Genomic DNA, 19,684 nt, shown 5'->3' with positions numbered 1-19,684 from the left:
GAACTCTGTCATCCTGTCTCAGTGTTCACAATGGCTATACTATTCTTTCTGCCTCATATTAAAAAAATGTAAACTGTTCTTTCAGTTTTGGCTCTAGGTAAAGAGAGAGAAGGATAAAGTTATATCAGAATTCATTGCAGGAAATAGAAATTTCAAGTAAAAAGGGATGTAATACTGAGAATTAAGTGCTTTCATAGTATTAATAATTAGAAGAGCTGGCATTGAAAGGGTTGCCACTGGCCCACTGATGTCAAGGGCATGCCGCCATAATTGTGGTCTGACATCAGGAAACTGCTCTCAGAAAAATACCTCCATACGTTGGTTGCTGTTTCTCTACATGCACTTCAGCCTCACGTGGTGGTATCTTCTAGCTAGTGTCTTAACTGAGTCATGCACAGGCCATCCCACTGCTCCGTAAAGCCAGCTATATCTGCATGCATTCAATTTTTTAAAAGTGATCTAAATATATGACTTAATTGTCCAGACATGACAAAACATTAAATCTGAGTGATGAATATATTTATAGTATTACATAATTATAATTTTTTTTTTTTTTTTGAGACAGAGTCTCGCTCTGTTGCCCAGGCTAGAGTGAGTTCCATGGCGTCAGCCTAGCTCACAGCAACCTCAAACTCCTGGGCTTAAGCGATCCTACTGCCTCAGCCTCCCGAGTAGCTGGGACTACAGGCATGTGCCACCATGCCCAGCTAATTTTTTTTTCTATACATATTTTTAGTTGGCCAGATAATTTCTTTCTATTTTTAGTAGAGACGGGGTCTCCCTCAGGCTGGTCTCGAACTCCTGACCTCCTGACCTTGAGCGATCCACCCGCCTCGGCCTCCCAGACATAATTATAAATTTTTAATTAAAAAATCCTTTTAGTGGACATTTGGTAAAAGAAACCCTTGTGTTTCAGATATTTGAAGATATGCAAACAACAGCCCCATCTCCATCAACAGGGCTGAAAGACACAACACACTGAGAAAAATATTTGCAGCATATATAACAGACTCTGGTATACACTGAGTCTTCATAAATCAATAAGAGTAAACAGATCAGTTTAAAAATCTATAAAGGCTAGGAAATAGAAATACACAAAAAAGGAAATGTAGTGTCTAATAATCATTTGAAAATTAATAATCTCTAAAAATTAATGAAATGCAAATACAAACCAAAATGAGATATCTCTTTATTTTAACCACAGATTGGCAAACATAACATTGGCAAAACCAAATGTTGGCAAGACAAGGAGAAGATAGGGATTTTTATGCACAGATGTTTGGTGGGAGTGTAAATGGGTATAACCTTCCCTGGAGAGGGTAGTTTGGCAGTATGTAAATGTGAAGGCATCGTCATGGGACAGTGATGTGAATGATGGAAAGACACCAACAGAAAAGTTAAAGGGAATGTAATTGCTATAATTTACAGAGATGGTTACATAAAGTAGAATACTCTCAGACAGAATACAAGTTTCCCAGATCCCCAGTTCCCCAATGGAAATACACCTGCCCATGATATCTTCCAAAATTTTCTATACAGAGTGATGATTCTGCTAGGGACAAGAAGCTCACACCTCCCTTTCTATTGGGATGTGTGTTCCCCCGGGCCTCCTCTTTGTCCGTAAACCTGCCTGCTTACCGGGTACAAGTAACTAGTACAAAATAACTCCAGCACATGCTTGAATGTTTACCACCAACATGAACTGGATGAATTGAAGAGCCATTTTCCAAGTACACCTTTTTTCCTGCAAAACCAGGTCTCAGGTTTATCTGAAGTTCATCCCTGTAAGATCAAAATGTAATATGTGCCTATCATTGGTCCCAGAAATCTCACTTCTAGAACTTACCTTAAGAAAGATAAATTACATAACTACAATAAAATGGATGATTACAGATGTTCATTGAAGTCTTCCTAGAAATAAAAATTGGCTCAACCTAACTGCTCATCAATGGAGACCAAGCAAATTACAATGCATCCATAGAAGGGGCTCCTCTACAGCCACTAAAATTTATGCGCACATGTCCGTATTCGTCCCTCTATGCAGAAAATGTTTCTCAGAGAGGCAGAGGGTGGGATAGCAGAAAATAAATGGGTGGTTAGGCAGGTGTCAGAGAGAAGACTTCAAAAATATACTTTTTAAATTTTAAATCATATGAATGTATTTATTTAAAATTAAAGTTAAAAAGTAAATGCAGAGAGAAAGAGAGAGGTAAAGGAACAGAGATGCCTGAAGAGACATCCACCATAAATTACAGTAGCTATTTTGGGGTAGCAAGATTTTAGTCAACACTTTTCACCCCTTTGCTTTTCTATATTGTTTGAATTTTCATAAGCATGTAGCATTTTACAGATGTAAAAATTTCAAATTACAAAAGAAAATTAATAACTATAATAACACCTTGGCATTGTGTTCTTTGTCCATGACAAGCCTCAACCCTTTCACTTCTGTCCCCAGGCCTGGCTTCTGGACTCCATCCATCCTCAGAGTTTTCATTTCCTTTTCTTGTTTTTTCCTGCAGAGTTGCTGATGGAGTGATCAAAAGTGTGTTATGGCAAACACTTCAAGCTCTTAATTTCTGTCATAAGCATAATGTAAGTAACATTTTCTAATGTATCTGTTAATTTCTTCGTGATAACTCTTTTCTTCTAAAGAGCTCAGGGGTCTATGTGAAGAGCTAAAGTACACAGGGAAAGTAAGAACCTGAGGAGCCAGACAAAAGAAAGTCACAGAATGTGAGGAAAAGCGATGCATTGTTCATGGCCCCTGTCCAGTTTCTGTAAGAGTCAAATTACTAATTCCTATGAATTAAAAGTTTGTATAAACGTGATGTTTCCTTTTGCCACAGTACGATGACTCTTAGGATTATTTTTAAATTGGGTTAAAATGTTAATAATTTTTCAGGATATGGGTAAAATAATCCACCATGGTACTTCTTTCGTTTTTACATCTCTACAATCTTTTGCTCTGTAGCAATCTTAAGTTCCCCTCCCCCCCGCTTTTTTTAGGCCATTAAATTTTTAGAGCCATAGTTCTCAAACTCTAGCATGCAGCAGAATCACCTAGAGGGCTTTTTAAAACACAGCTTGCTGCCCACCCCACCCAGAGTTTGTGATTCAGTCGGTCTGGGGTAGGACCTGAGAATGTGCATGTCTCACATGTTCCCAGATGATACTGAAGCTGCTGGTTCAAGAACCACACTTTGGATACTACTATGTTATAGGAATAATTCTGGCTCATTGCTCCTGTCTGTAATTTGACTTATCCTTTCACCTTATTCCCTGTAAATCGGAATTTATATCTAGAGGCTTGATCATATTCAGGTTCGGGTTTTTGTTTGTTTGTTTGTTTGTTTTGAGACAGAGTCTCACTCTGTTGCCCGGGCTAGAGTGAGTGCCGTGGCGGCAGCCTAGCTCACAGCAACCTCAAACTCCTGGGATTAAGCAATCCTACTGCCTCAGCCTCCCGAGTAGCTGGGACTACAGGCATGTGCCACCATGCCCGGCTAATTTTTTCTATAAATTTTTTAGTTGGCCAGATAATTTCTTTCTATTTTTTTTAGTAGAGACGGGGTCTCGCTCTTACTCAGACTGGTCTCGAACTCCTGACGTCGAGCGATCCACCCGCCTCGGCCTCCCAGAGTGCTAGTCAAGTTCAGTTTTTTTAGATAAGAGCACTTCATATGTGGTGCCCTACACTTCATCCCTACACTTTCATCTTGTTAAAATTCATTATCGGGCTCAGGAGGGATTAGTTCGGTCCTCTCCATTATCAATTTCCCTGTCAAGCTTTTTCCCTGATGGTCTAACATCCAGTGATGATTATTGCCTGTATCTAGTATTTCATTAGGGTTAAAAGATGGTAATTTTCTAATTCTGTTATTCCTTCTGCATTTATTAATTGGAATTGTATGGAAAAGAACTTACCCTCATGGACTCTGGCTACTGTAAAATACAATAAGATAAATATGTGATGATTTCTTTTGTCAATACTCAGAGTGATGAGTTGGTATCTTTGCAACCTCCAAAAGTGAACAATGACAGGTTTTGGGGGGTGGGAGTGGGGCACCATTATAAACATAGATTTTATATTATGTGATGTTTTCAATCCTTTGCAGTTGTTCTCTGTGATGCTCAACTTGTCCTATCTTAGGCCAATGAGAGCTTCTTCAAGTTGCTCCTCAATACTTTTGCTATAAAGATAGCTTTTAAAAAATACCTCTGGACCTTTTGAGTTGGTGCCTAGACAGAGACAGCACTGAGGCAATGATACAGAGTACCATATGGTCAGTTTTAATGCCAGCAGAATGCCCACCACGGGAGTCTAGGATTGCTGAAAAAGAAATTACAAGACCATGGAAATAAATTTCAATACTTAGAGGAAGCTTTCTTTATATTTAAGAAAGTCAGTGAAGTTTTTATTAGATTAAATCAAAAGCTTTTATTTTCTATTAATATAGAAGGATATTTTTCATAAAATATACAAACCTATTTTTCGTGAGGCAATTTACGCTTTCAAATACTTAATAAAGATGATGCCAATTTGAATCCCGATCTCTGTTGCTTTCCACCATGCTAGAGGAGGTACCAAGTTGCTGCAGGAGTTTTACAGGCAGTGAAAATGGTTTTCTAAAAATACTATTTACCATAGTGTTTATACTTTATTCCTATATAATCAGACACTTTCCTGTGTACTAGGCTATAAGCTTGAATGCAATGTCTGTGGTTGCTTTATCTTTGTATCTCTTTAATACCTAGATTGCATCTTTTAATGTAAGAGGTGCTCACTAAATATTTATTGAATAACTGGATGGATGGATGGATGGATGAATGAATCATTCAATCATTCAGTGTTCAACCTGCTAGTGACTTACTATTTCCAGCAGACCCAAACATTATTGTAGCTCAATGCAACTGCCATCATTTCACTGCTTAGAACAACACATTCTATATATTAAACATTAAAATGTTGAAACCATCCCATGGATAATCTGTGTCCTCTATTAAAAATGGATAATTTTTCAGACAAACTTCCCTCCTCCAAGAGGGAAATGACTTCTGCACTCTGGTTATTTCATTTTCTTATGCTGTGATAAGCCTTTGTATTTCTATCTTATATTTTATCTATAATTAAAATGCATACAGGCCTGGGCGCCGTGGCTCACGCCTGTAATCCTAGCACTCTGGGAGGCAGAGGCAGGAGGGTCACTTGAGGTCAGGAGTTCGAGACCAGCCTGAGTAAGAGCAAGACCTCCATCTCTACAAAAAATAGAAAGATTAGCCAGGTATGGGGGCACACCCTTGTATTCCCAGCTGCTTAGGAGACTGAGGCAGGAGGATCACTTGAGCCCAGGGGTCAGAGGTTGCAATGAGCTATGATGACGCCACTGCACTCAAACCCCAGTGACAGAGTGAGACCCTCTCTCAAAAAATAAATAAATAAATAAAAATAAAATGCATACAAAGGAAAAAATCTGTCATGTATAATCTGTTACAGTAAAAAGTCTAAAACCTTTATACTCTGCTTATTTTTAAAAGGACCCTCATGACACTCTCAAAGAATAGAAAAGGCAGCCTGGCCCCTGGTGTCACGGCAGACGCACGTCTCTCAGCCTGTAGAGACCACGTGCACCTTCCCGTCTCCAGAGTCGTGATCCTAAGCAGGACAATGAAGGCTAAAGTAGTAAGGGCAAAGGCTTTGCTACACAAAGTGTGGTGCATAGAGATCACGCGGGAACTTGTTAGAAGTGCAGACTCTCAGCCTGCTCCAGATCCACCGAATCTGAATCTGCATTTTAATGAGAGTGCCAGGTGATTTGTGTGCACATTAAATTTTGAGAAGCACTGGACTTAAGAAAATACCGAGTCATTTTGTTCATTTTACCTTGTAACATCGCTAGGGTGAGGTAACGAAAGTGATCCACTTGACATCATTATGAAAAATGCATGGATTTTTATATATTTGATGTGTTATTAGAGAGAAAGAGCTTCAACTCAAAAAGGCAAAACTACAGTAATTTCTGAGATCTGTCAGGATGTAACATCCATCAGCATCTCATTGATATTCATATTTTGGTTGTCAAAGAGGGGTTCTCTTTTCTCTCTCTTCCACATAAACATCCATCCCTATTGTTTTCATGTCAATGAAAACAGCCTTCTCAGATAATAGAAAACTACTTATTGTTCAACTGGGCTACATAAGAAGCAATTTTTGGTGTGGAAGTTTCCAGAGGTTTTTGTTTCCTTTTTCTTTTTTTTTTTTTTTAATTTATTTCTTTCTACCTTGTTCCGTCATTGGTGTTTACCAGATATGATTCTTAAAGTTGAAAGTCAAGTTTAAAATACCATGGATACCTCTTCTTGCTGGCTTGTGAGCCAATAAAAATGAGATTGAACATCAGCCACAATAACCCAACCTGAGCAATGCTTGCTAAAATCTGTGTATAAAACCCAAGTTTCTTTAACAATTTATTAAAATTCTTCTGTTAACAGAGACTTGCATGTTTCTTGTTCTTTGGTGGAAGCTGATTGCAAAAGGCAATCAAGAGAGTTTCCAGTGAGTGTGACTTTGCCGTGGAGAAAGTGAATGCTGTATGTCTAAGTGCCTTCTGTCCCCTAGTCTCTGTTTCTTAGAGTTCCAATTATTTTTACTCCCTTTTTCTTTGTTCAATATCCTATCCCTCTTTATCAGTAGCTTCTTTTACCTGCACCAATACCAATACATTTTTCTGTTTCTTTGGGACATATCAATATTTCATTTGCCTTTGTATATTTTTGTTGAAAACTAAGTGCTGTAAATATCACATGGATTTGCATTTGATCCAAAAAATATTTAAGTAGGCCAATAGATAAATATCAGTGTAAATTCATTTACTTTGTAATGCCATACGTAGTATAGAAATTTTAGAATTAGATGCAGACTCATTTGAGGGACATATAGAATGAAATAATGAAATCAGTAAGTGAGTTACTGGCTCAGAGGGTTAGTCTAAGTTTCATAAATATGTTGCTTAAAAGGTAGGATATCAAAACTGCATTGGTTTATATTCCAACAATGTGTTGTTTTAAATTGGTATCTAAGGCCTTAGAACTTAAGGGGCCTAAAAAAGTTTCTTCTAACTGTTCTTCAGATAAATTATGAAACAGTAGACAGTGATGGAGACTACATAGTTCTGTTACCAGTACCATTTTTGTGACATAGAATGAATTTAGGGTTCAGCTTTTTCGCTTCCTAGATAACTATTATAGAAGCAAAAGAAATTATTTCAGAACTGTCAATTTGACAGGAATACCTAAAGGGCCTGACAGCGTGGCAGAGAAGTGAGGCAGAGGGGTTGATTATTGTGACACTTAATTCGTGGACTCTGTCAGTAGCCGCCTGCAATCATAGGATTGTGGCGAGGATGAAATAATTCATGTGAAAGTGTTTTGAGAAGTACGCAGCTCTATGGGAGGGTCCAGTTATAGAAGATCAGTATCATTTTTATCCATTTTCATTTTGGGGAGAGTGGATAAACTGGAAAGATAAAGTTCTGAAGAGTAGGACCAGAGTTGTTTACTCATAGCACATCCACACATGGAAAACCATTTCTGGAATCATGATGCATGAGCTTACTCGGCCCCCAGCTTGGCCCTCTCATGTCCAGCAAGCAGCATCTGCTTCATTGGGGGTCATTATGGTGAGGCAGCAAATCGTAAGGCTGCCACCTGGGAGAGAAGAGCAGGAATTTCTTTGAGACGAGGGCACCTCATAGTGGGGCCCTGCTCTCCCAGGAGAGACTCCGACAGCACCGTGGGGACATCTCAGGAGGGCTGCTGATCATTCCAGCCTAGGTCATTGTTGAGGAAACCGAAGTGATCCTCATCCCCTGGTGCAGAATGCTTTGGAGTCTCTGATAAGTAGGTGACTATACGTCCCAGCATATTCAGGACAGTTCTGGTTTGGTTATTATATTGGGCTCCCTTTCACTCTTGCAAGTGGCTTGATTTGGATGATAAATAATATGGTCATTCTAAGTGAATTTTGGTTTTTGTTATCATTTAAATGTTTTTCAATTTCTCAAATCTGCAGTAGTTTTTCAACCTGAGTTGTGATTCTCAAATGGCACCAATTCTTACTAGAAGTAAGACTGAGTCTGATCTCAGTTAGGATTTTACCTCTTATGGTTTAAATAGGGCCCAGTAAAAATTGAAAGAAATAATTACATGATACTCACTTCTTTACAAAAAAAAAAAGACACAGTTTTCATGTGCAACAATTATGATTTTAATTTCTTCAATAATATAGCAACACTTTTATATGGTTTTTTCTCTTGGTATAAGATTTACAAGTGAAAATTGGCAATTTAAGTTCTTTTAGAAAAATGAAGGAAACCCGTGTTTGTTTTTCTCTCACAGGCTGTTTATCCATGTTTAAACTAGTTGTTAATGTTATTCTTTGTCATTTTGATGGCTCAGAAAAATAATCAAATAATATCTTACAGTGTATTCACAGAGATGTAAAACCTGAAAATATTCTGATAACTAAGCAAGGAATAATCAAGATCTGTGACTTTGGGTTTGCACGAATTATGAGTAAGTAGCAATTTCTTACTGACTTTCCAATTGAAATGATTATAAAATGACATGGTTTAAATTGTTTCTTTAGATATTGAATGTATGCTAAATGTTGTATTGTTGTTATTCAAAAAGGAAAATATCACTTTAGCCTTTTAGTACATTAGTTTGTATTTCAACTCTGCTCCATTCAGCTAGAATTTATTGGATATCACCTTTATGTGCTTTGCCCCATAGGAGAAGAAAAGAATTATAAGAGCATTTCTGCTCTTCATGCATTTATAATCTAAAGTGAAAGAAACAAAAAATGATACAAGATGATTGGCAATAAAGTACTAAAGTGAAGGTGCAGATGGTTCCCTGGAGGGAAATATTAATGTGGGCGAGAGTGGATGAAAAAAACTTCATGGAGCTGGTGAGACTAGAAGAATACACTGAAAATTAAAGAAAGAGGATGCAGAGACAGTGCTAAGAAAAAGGAAATCTTCCCAGGCAGGGATGAACTGAAGGGATAGGGAGGGACAAATAATTGTTTCTCCCTCAATCTAGAACTTTACAGCAGGCATAACACATGTATTAGCAACATACATCTTGCAGTATGGGTGTGGACGTAATCAGTATCCTGATAGGACCCAAACACAGGTGACTTGGCAATGCATTTGTTAGGGTTGGGCAAAAACAAAAACTGATCAAAGCTTTCTGAGGTTGCTGTGCTTTGCACTGTAAGAAAATTGGACTCTTGGACAGGCGCGGTGGCCCACTCCTGTAATCCTAGCACTCTGGGAGGCCGAGACAGGAGGATCACTTGACGTCAGGAGTTTGAGACCAGCCTGAGCAAGAGCGAGACCCCATCTCTACTAAAAATGGAAAAAATTAGCCAGGCGTGGCGGTGCATGTCTGTAGTCCCAGCTACAGACTGAGGCAGGAGGATCACTTGAGCCTAGGAGTTTGAGGTTGCCATGAGCTTGGCTGACTCCATGATACTTTAGCCCAGGCAACAGAGCAAGAGGCTGTCTCAAAAATTAAAAAAGAAAAAGAAAAAAATTGAACTCTAATAATAGTGGTCCCTGTGGCATGTGGCTGAAAAGAGAAACAGACAAACACTGGAAGACTATCGAGCTATAAACACTGCACTTAGTACTGTGGTACATCCATATCATGAAATGCCAGGCAGCCATTAGGAGTGATGTTTATGGAGTTTTCAGTGGTATCAGGAAATATTTAAGATGTGATAAGTGAAAAAGGAAAGCTAAAACTTAAGTTTATAACATAGTCTCAACTACATAGGAAATACAAAAAAAGAAAAAGGAATAATTGCCAAAGCAAAAAAAAAAAAAAGGGAAATAAGTATAAAAAATATTACTAGTATACATATGATCCCGAACTTAGGAAATTAAGTGGGTAATGGTCATATAACACATTGCACAGATGCAATATCATAGATTTGGTGGTTTTTCCTGGAAATCTATTTTATACTACAAAAATACCCAATTTGCTCACAAAAATAACTGGAAAAAACCACACATATGCCATTATAAACATCAAGAACATAAAAGAAACATTTCATATAAAAGTTACCTCATAAATATTCTTTTTGGGGATTTTTCTTCAGGGACTGGCAAGGCTTTTTAAACTGGCAATTCTTCTGAAAGTATAAATATGTTTGATTTTTTTCATGAATATGCATTCCCGCTTTCCTGCTGAGTCTCCCTGTAGCAGACATCATCATTCTTCTCTGAATGAAGAACCTTAGAACTGAGTTCAATAGTAGGGTCATCTGTCTCAGAAATTTTGACCGCATGAACACACCAAAAGCCTCTGAATGGTGAACCCACTGTGGCAATTGCAGTAATGATATCTCCTGCCATATTATTATAAGCAAAGTAGTAGTACAAGACACTTCCAGTGCTGGCTAAAAGCTCCACAAGATGTAAGCTCAGGTACTGGTTGCAGCTCAAGCCATTATAAGTACTAGTTTAGGTCATTATTGGAGTCATAGTTGGTCATTTAGAATGCGAAGGGCAAAGGAGGGGGTCCTATTCTGTGCCAAAATTCTAACATTGGCTCAATAGACTTAATCACATAAAAATTTAAGCTCCTACTGGATATACACATGCAAACAAATGAAGTTGGACCTTTACGTTACACCATATACAAAAATTCACTCAAAATGAATCACCAACCTAAATGTAAGAGGTAAAGCTATAAAACTCACAGAAGAAAATGTAGAAGGAAAGCTTCATGACTTTGGACTTGACAATGATTTCTTGGATGTGACACCAAAAACACAAGCAACAAAAGAAAAAATAGATACATTGGACTCCAACATTAAAAACTTTTGTGCATCAAAGGACACTATAGGCAGGGTGCAGTGGCTCACGCCTGTAAACCTAGCACTCTGGGAGGCCGAGGCAGGAGGATAGCTTGAGTTCAGGAGTTCAAAACCAGCCTGAGCAAGAGCGAGACCCCATCTCTACTAAAAATAGAGAAAAATTAGCCGGGCATCAAAGGACACTATAAACAAAGTGAAAAGACAACCTAGGGAAAGGGAGAAAGTATTCACAAATTTATATCTGTTAAGGAATTAATATCCAGAATGTATAAAGAACTCCTACAACTCAACAACAACAAAAACTAACTTAAAAATTGGCAAAGGACTAGAATAGACACTTCTTGAAAGAAAATATAAAAATGGCCAACACGTACACGAAAAGATGCTCAACTCATCATTAGGGAAATGCAAATTAAAACCATAATGGGATACCATTTCACACCCATTAGGATGACTATTGTTAAAAAAATACACAACAAAATAACAAGTGTTGGTAATGATATGGAGAAATTGAGCCCTTGTGCATTGCTAGTGGGAATGTAGAATGGTGCAGCTGCTGTGGAAAATAGTATGGCAGTTCTTTAAAAAATTAAGCATAGAGTCGCTATATGATCCAGCAATTCAATGTCTAGGTATATACCTAAAAGAACTCAAGCAAGGACTCTAAGACATTTGTACACCAGTGTTCATAGCAGTATAATTCACAATAACCACAAGGTAGAAACAATCTAAATGTCCATCAAGGATGAGTGGATAAACAAAATGTGGTATACACATACACATATAAGGGAATATAATTCAACCTTAAGAAGGAATGAAATTCTGATATATGCTACAACGTGGATGCACCTTGAAAATGTTAAGCTAAGTAAAATAAGCCAACACAAAAGAACAAATACTTACGATTCCACTTATATAAGCTACCTAGAATAGTCAAGTTCATGGAGACAGAAAAAAGAGTAGTGGTTATCAGGGCTGAGGGGAGAGGGGATGGGGAGTTAGTGTTTAATGGGTACAGAGTTTCAGGCTAGGATGATGAAAAAGTTTTGGAGATGGATCGTGGTGATGGTTGCACAACATTCTGTATGTATGTACTTAATGCCATTGAACTGTACATTTTTAAATGGTTAAAATAGTAAATTTTATGTTATGTATATTTTCCCATATATATAAATATGAGGGGGAACTTAAATTATATATATATAAAAATATAGATATACACAGAGATTAAAAAATTAAAGCAATCAAGGGAGAGAATATTTCAAAATTGATAATTAATAGGTTGACATAAAAGAGCTTATGTAGATTGTAAGGGGAATAAAACCCCAAAAGCTCTGAGTAGAAAAATTTGCAAGATGTTAACCGACAGTTCGCAGAAGAAAGAAAAGGCTAACACATGAAATAATCTTCCTCCTCACTGATAGCAAAGAAATGCACATTCAAATGTTACTCTTCTCCAATGAAGCTAGCGAAGATCTTTCAGACAATAACCGCTCAGAGCTCACAAAATTGTTTTTAATGGAAGCACAGTTTAGAACAAATCCTTGAGAAAATGGTTTGTTAATTTTTATCAAAAACTTTTTTTTTTTTTTTGAGACAGAGTCTCACTCTGTTGCCCAGGCTAGAGTTCTGTGGCATCAGCCTAGCTCACAGCAACCTCCAACTCCTGGGCTCAAGCAATCCTCCTGCCTCAGCCTCCCAAGTAGCTGGGACTACAGGCATGCACCACCATGCCCAGCTAATTTTTTTCTATATATTTTTAGCTGTCCAGATCATTTCTTTCTATTTTTAGTAGAGACGGGGGTCTTGCTCTTGCTCAGGCTGGTCTTGAACTCCTGACCTCGAGCAATCTTCCCACCTCGGCCTCCCAGAGTGCTAGGATTATAGGTGTGAGCCACCACGCCCGGCCTATCAAAAACTTTTTAAAGTGTCCTTTGAACCTTTAATTGTCTCATAACCCAGTATACTACCCAAAAAAATAATACAACATAATGTCCATCGTGGAACCACTTATTACTGAGAAAAAAATTCAGAGGAACCTAACCATTCAGAAGTAAGGAAATGGCTAAAGAATTTATATGATTTAATATCATACATTAAAATTCAGATTTTTAAAGAATTTTAATGACACAAGAAAATGCTCCAGCTCACCACATGAGGCTAAGTGAAAAAGAATACAAAACTGCACAGAGTGGCCTCAATTCTATGTGTGTTTGGGTGTGTAATATTAAGAAAAGATAAGAAAGAAAGGAAACACACCAAAATGTTAACATGGTTTCTGTCTGGGTGGTAGGTGATTTTTACTTTCTTCTTTCCTTCTTTCTTTCTTTCTTTATTTGTATTTTCTGAGTTTTCTACAAATAACATGAATTACTCTAATAATTTTATAAATGATGCTCATACATCTCAGTCTAGTAATTCCACTTCTAGAAATTCATTCTAAAGAATAATACTAAATAGAGAAAAAGCTTTGTGCAGATATTTTCAATCTGGCATTATTTATAATGGCAAACTATTGAAAAATTATGGGGAAAGGTAAAGGAAATCATGGCATAGGCATTTGGCAAACTTATGCAGCCATTAAACTCGAGTTTAGGAAGAGTTTATAATAACATGGTATGTATACAGAATGAAATGAAAAAGTGAGGACACAAAATTATATATACCGTATGGTCAAAAGTACTCAAAAAATTATGCTATAAAAAAAACTATTTTATAAAAATAAAATACACCAAAAGTTTAACACAAAGGTATCTTTGGGTGGTAAAACTTGGATTTATTTTCCTTCTTTCTGTTGATTTTATTTTTTCATATTCTCTCTAGTGAGCATATATGACTTTTATGTTAAAAGATGTTCCAAACAAGTAAAACAGCTGACTTGACCTGTGAACAGTGAGAATTGTCAGTGGTGGTGATTTTCTTTCTTCTTCTCCATTTTCCAAATTTCCTATATGGCATTTATTAATTTTTATAATTTAAAAATTTATATAATTTTATAAAAGAGCAATGGGTAAGTAAAGGTCATTTCCTTTTCCTGCTCCTGTGAGGACTGTTTTTTGATGAGAGCCGCACTCGCTATTTTCTGAGCTCTTTTGCGGCAGAGCCACGCTGGCTGCCTGAAGCCTTTACCAAGGAGAATTGCCCATTAGCTCATCTCTGCAAGACGGGCTGGTTTCCAGTTGTTCCTCCTCTGTCATGTATGTGTAGGGTTCCTGGTCCTTCAGCGTCATGTGTTGATTGTGGGATTGGCTGCCACCCCCTTGGGAGGCAGGTGCTTGGCCCCAGGCAGCCCACACCTGTGGTAGTAGGGCAGGACTGGGCAGTGAGGTTGCACCCAGTTCTGTCATCTGCCTGTCACACACCATGCATGAGTCACAAGGAGTCAATGGATCCTAAGTAACAAATTTGGATAGAAAAATTAGAGTTTCTTTTTTCTGGGTTTTTGTTGGGGTTTTTTGTTTGTTTTGTTTTTTTGTTGTTGTTGTTTTTGAGACAGCATCTTGCTCTGTCACCTGGGTTAGAGTACAGTGGCATCATCATAGCTCACTGCAACCTCAAACTCCTGGCTCAAGCGATCCTCCTGCTTCAGCCTCCTGAGTAGCTGGGACTACAGGTGTGCACCACCATGCCTGGCTAACTTTTTCTGTTTTTAGTAAAGACAGGGTCGTGCTCTTACTCAGGCTGGTCTTGAACTCCTGACCTCTAGTGATCCTCCCACCTCGGCCTCCCAGAGTGCTAGGATTACAGGTGTGAGCCACTGCACCCAGCCAAAAAATCAGTTTAATGCAGTTGTACAGCACTGCGTTAGTTTCCTTGGGCTGCCATAATAAATTCCCACAGTCTGTGTGGCTTAAAACAACAGAAATTTACTGTCTCACTGTTCTGGAGGCCAGATGTCTGAAATGAAGTTTTCATCAGAGCCATGCTCCCTCTGAAGGCTCTAGGGCAGGATCCTTCCATGCCTCTCTCCTGGCTTCTGATGGCTGTGGGGAAACTTGGTGTTCACGGGCTTGCAGCTGCATCACCCCAGTCTCTGCCTCTGACGTCACATAGCATTCTCCCTCTGTGTCTCTGTGTGCCTGTGTGGCCTTCTTGTAGGGAGTCATTGGATTTAGAGTCCACCCTAATCTAGTATGACCTCATCTTCACTAATTACATCTGCAAAAACCCTGTTTCCAAATAAGGTCATGTTCACAGGTACCAGGAGTTAGAACTTCAACCTATCTTTTGAGGGGACACAATTTAACCCATAGCCACTACCATGCCGATAATAATGTGGAAACAAAATAGTTGGTTTAGACTTGAAGTTACACTACAGAAATCCTCATTCCCTCTCTTGGAATGACATAGATGTCAACTAGCTAAGGTGCACTAGAAAGTTGAATTTACTATCTCAATGCACAGTGCGACTGTTTACTAATTGGTGCCTTACTGCATTAGCTGTTGGGAATATCATGGCCTGTGATATTATTGAAGCTTGCCTGAATGCCTCACCTGGTCTTGGGAGTAGTTCACATGTTCACATGGTGGGAGAATATGAATTACCTGATCTGACTGATGCATTTGCAGTTCCAGGAGATGCCTACACCGATTATGTTGCTACGAGATGGTACCGAGCTCCTGAACTTCTTGTGGGAGATACTCAGTATGGTTCTTCCGTTGACATATGGGCCACCGGTTGTGTTTTTGCAGAGCTCCTGACAAGCCAGCCACTCTGGCCTGGAAAATCAGATGTGGACCAACTTTATCTGATAATCAGAACACTGGGTACGAATTGCATTTTGTGGCTTACCCAGAATTGCTAAATTGTTATTGTATTCGTATCTTGTTGTCACACAAAAAAAGAGCTTTATTGCTTCTCCAAAGTGCTACTCTGATGGTTGTTCTGGGTTCTGAGTTGTAGCCAAAGCCCAATCCTTATCTCAGTATGTAGAACCATAACTCCTCTCAGTGAATTCTCAGAAGCCTTTCCAAGAAAAGGCAATTAGCCATGGAATAAACTATATGTTTACTTTCCATATCAGGCTAAGAGAGAGATAAGGATATGAGTCAGCTGCCTAGAGCATAAGCTAAGAGATATTTGATCAAATGCAATTTCTGCCCACTGTAAAAGAGGTGGGGCCCCCCCACTTTATTCTAGAGCAGGGCTCAGTAAATTTTTTCTATAAAAGGCCAGATGTTAAATATTTTAGGTTTTGCAGACTTTACAGCCTCTGTTGCAACTCCCCACCTCTGCTATTATAGTGCAAAAGCAGCTATACACAATATGTCAACAAATGAGTGTGGCTGGGTTCCAATAAAACTTTATTTATGGACACTGCAGTTTTAATTTCTTATAGCTTTCACATGTCACCAAGTATTATTCTTCTTTTGATTTTTTTTATCTACTTAAAAATGTAAAAACCATTCTAAGGTCACAGGCTGTACAAAAACAGGAACTGGACCAGATTTGGCCTGCAGGTCATAGTTTGCAGACCCCTGCCCTAGAGCTTAAGAGTCTGATTTTATAATACTTCCTGATGGGGAGCTGCTGCCAGAGTTTAAATAATAGTAACATGTCTTCTTTGCATAGTACTTAAAAATTTACTTATTACTTACACATACATCATCTCTTCCAGTCTTAAGAAAAACCTGTTAAGGAAGTTGTAATATATTTTTTAATTGTGCCTATTTTATAAATGAGGAAACTGAGGCTGAGAGAGCTTCCATGATTTGCCTAAAGTCATCCAGCCAGTTAAGTGCAGAATAGGAATGGGACTCAAGAGGTTTCTTTCATGTGGCAGCTTCATGCCAGCAGCATGGATGCAAAGATGAGTGTTGACTAATGCCTTCCCACAGGCTCTCCTGGCAGCATGGCTATTGGGCCAAACCCTGTTTGGTTCCAACCCATGCTTCTGGAGAATTCTGCAGCATGAAAAATGTGGGGTAGAGTACCACTGCAGGCCGCACCTTAAGTGTAGGTTGTTTGTTTGATTGATTTCCTAAAAGGATTCTGGAAATTTATATTATACAGACCTAAATGTGGCATTAGGCAGACCTGAGTTTGAATCCTGGGTCTCTTGCTTAATACTGTGTGATCTTGGGCAAATTATTAATATTAAATCTCTCTGAGCCTCATTTTTCTCATTGGTGCAATGTAGATTTAAAATAGCAACTATGGGCCATGCGCAGTGGCTCATGCCTGTAATCCTCAGCACTCTGGGAGGCTGAGGCAGGAGGATTGCTTGAGGTCAGGGGTTTGAGACCAGCCTGAGCAAGAGTGAGACCCCATCTGTACTAAAAATAGAAAAATTAGCCAGGCGTTGTGATGTGCACCTATAGTCCCAGCTACTCAGGAGGCTGAGGCAGGAGGATCACTTGAGGCCAGGAGTTTGAGGTTGCTGTGAGCTAGGCTGACGCCATGGCACTCTAGCCCAGGTGACAGTGCAAGACTCTGTCTCAAAAAGAAAAAAAAAAAGCAACTATGGTGACATTGTTATGAGATTAGATGAGATGTGTGTGTAAAGCCCCTAGGACCCTAGCACCATTCTCGCCTTGTCTTTTGATGAAGGCTGAGTGGCAACCAAACCACCTGTGGCAGAGTTGCTTGGGAGAATTGGCCTTACCTAACTAAGAAGGCATGCGCCTGCAGGGACCCATTCCTCCCATCTGCAGGGAACACTCAGGCACAATGTTTCTTTCATACCTCCACCTAAGAAGTTAACCATTTAAACACTTTATTATTCTTTGCCAAATTTATGATGAGTTATGTGGTTTGTATTTTACAGGAAAACTAATCCCAAGACATCAATCTATCTTTAAAAGTAACCAATTTTTCCGTGGCATCAGTATACCTGAACCAGAAGACATGGTAAACTGCTCTATTTGGATATTTTATTATTTGTGTTGCTACTTTCTTTACAGAGGTAGTTATTTCTTTTTTACTACTTGTGCTTTTCGCTTCTGTTTTCCTTATGACATACTGACACAGATGGAAGAAACTACACAAAAATGAGCCAGGGAAATACTTTAAAAGTTAACCTGTCCTGGCTGGGCGCGGTGGCTCCCTGTAATCCTAGCACTCTGGGAGGCCGAGGCGGGTGGATCGCTCGAGGTCAGGAGTTCGAGACCAGCCTGAGCAAGAGCGAGACCCCGTCTCTACTAAAAATAGAAATAAATTATCTGGCCAGCTAAAATATATATAGAAAAAAATTAGCTGGGCATGGTGGCGCATGCCTGTAGTCCCAGCTACTCGGGAGGCTGAGGCAGGGGGGTCGCTTGAGCCCAGGAGTTTGAAGTTGCTGTGAGCTAGGCTGATGCCACGGCACTCACTCTAGCCCGGGCAACAGAGCGAGACTCTGTCTCAAACAAACAAACAAAAAAGTTAACCTGTCCTATCTATTCAAAGATTAATTTAATGTTATAATAAATTTAAAGTGAAAGCACATTTAGTATCGCACATGCTATTAATACATACCACATATATACATTTGTTGTTTTGTTTTGTTGGTTTTTTTTGAGACAGAGTCTCGCTCTGTTGCCCGGGCTAGAGTGAGTGCTGTGGCGTCAGCCTAGCTCACAGCAACCTCAAACTCCTGGGCTTAAGCGATCCCGCTGCCTCAGCCTCCCGAGTAGCTGGGACTACAGGCATGCGCCACCATGCCCAGCTAGTTTTTTCTATATATACTTTTAGTCATCCAGATAATTTATTTCTATTTTTTTTTTAGTAGAGACGGGGTCTCGCTCAGGCTGGTCTCGAACTCCTGATCTCGAGCGAGCCACCCGCCTCGGCCTCCCAGAGTGCTAGGATTACAGGCGTGAGCCACCGCACCCGGCCCACATATATACATTTGATCTTTTTGGTCAAAGCACTAGGATAACTTTCCCTGAAATAATTATGTTCTCATAAACAGTACTTACAGTAGTTTCCTTTATTTTGAAAAATGCATTTTCTTAAGTTTTTCATAGCTTGTGAAACAAAGCTCAAATCAATTTAAAAAAAAAAAACAAAAAAACTTTTTTTCATGACTTACATTTTCACATGGAAGTTTGTTTCACCCATTAAACTCCAAATCACAGGGATCATCTCCATGCTCTTGCTATGGTCCTTGCCTCTATTTGGGAATGTATCAATGTATCAATGACTGCTTGGCCCTCTTGCTCTCTGTGGACATTGATTCCTGTCTGTGTTACCCAAGTTCAGGCTATGATCTTTATAACTCCACATGGTCTGGAATTTGCCTATAGAAAGAAAGGACTGTCAGGAAAGGCATGTGTCCACACTGAAGCTTTGTCAGAGTCAGAGCAGTGCAGGGATGGGAAGAAGCCTGAGAAGCCAGATCATGACAGATGTGAACAATCTAGGTTTTATGGTCTCAACTACCTCTAGACACCTTATTTACTTAAAATCAGCTATTTCATATAATACCTTGATGTATATACTGGTTTTCTTTTTATTGTGTTTGTTAAAACCTTTAACAAATATAATACAAGGTTAAAGGTTGAATTACAAGGGTAAAGTTTACAAAAGAATATTTACATGTGTTTAATTTAAAGAGTAAAATACAACAAACCTATATGTGTCTGCTGCCCAGTTAAAGAAGTATTAACATATTACCATTATCTTTGAAGATTCTCCATCCTCTTCCCTCCTCACTATTCTGAATTCTGTTTTTCATTCTGTTGATTTCTCTAGTGCTGTTATATGTGTAATTCAAAGTATTTTCATGAATGCTCAAAGCATCCTTATAAGTAGAAGGATACAGATATTGTAGCACTGCTGTAGGATTTCAGATGGGGATATTTGGTTACCCAGCATCA

The 19,684-nt window shown here is 38.8% G+C and overlaps 1 protein-coding gene across 5 annotated transcripts in view; it reads left to right on the top strand.

Annotated features, from left to right (window-relative positions):
• The window catches only part of CDKL4 (cyclin dependent kinase like 4), a 61,140-nt gene that overhangs the window by 13,579 nt on the left and 27,877 nt on the right, over positions 1 to 19,684 (top strand). For 4 of the 5 annotated variants that reach the window (XR_006734667.1, XM_045549450.1, XM_045549451.1 and 1 more), the window contains exons 4-7: positions 2,520 to 2,592; positions 8,481 to 8,571; positions 15,455 to 15,652; positions 17,653 to 17,735. Coding sequence is in view for 4 of the 5 variants with exons in the window: in XM_045549450.1 (XP_045405406.1) it covers positions 2,520 to 2,592; positions 8,481 to 8,571; positions 15,455 to 15,652; positions 17,653 to 17,735 (445 nt within the window). In the remaining variant the exon portion in view is untranslated. The remainder of the gene's footprint in view (positions 1 to 2,519; positions 2,593 to 8,480; positions 8,572 to 15,454; positions 15,653 to 17,652; positions 17,736 to 19,684) is intronic. The other variant, XM_045549452.1, reaches the window with a different exon arrangement.

This window comes from Lemur catta, chromosome 4 (assembly GCF_020740605.2).
Source record: "Lemur catta isolate mLemCat1 chromosome 4, mLemCat1.pri, whole genome shotgun sequence".
Lineage (NCBI taxonomy): Eukaryota > Metazoa > Chordata > Mammalia > Primates > Lemuridae > Lemur > Lemur catta.
This window is presented reverse-complemented; position numbering and strand designations above follow the sequence as displayed.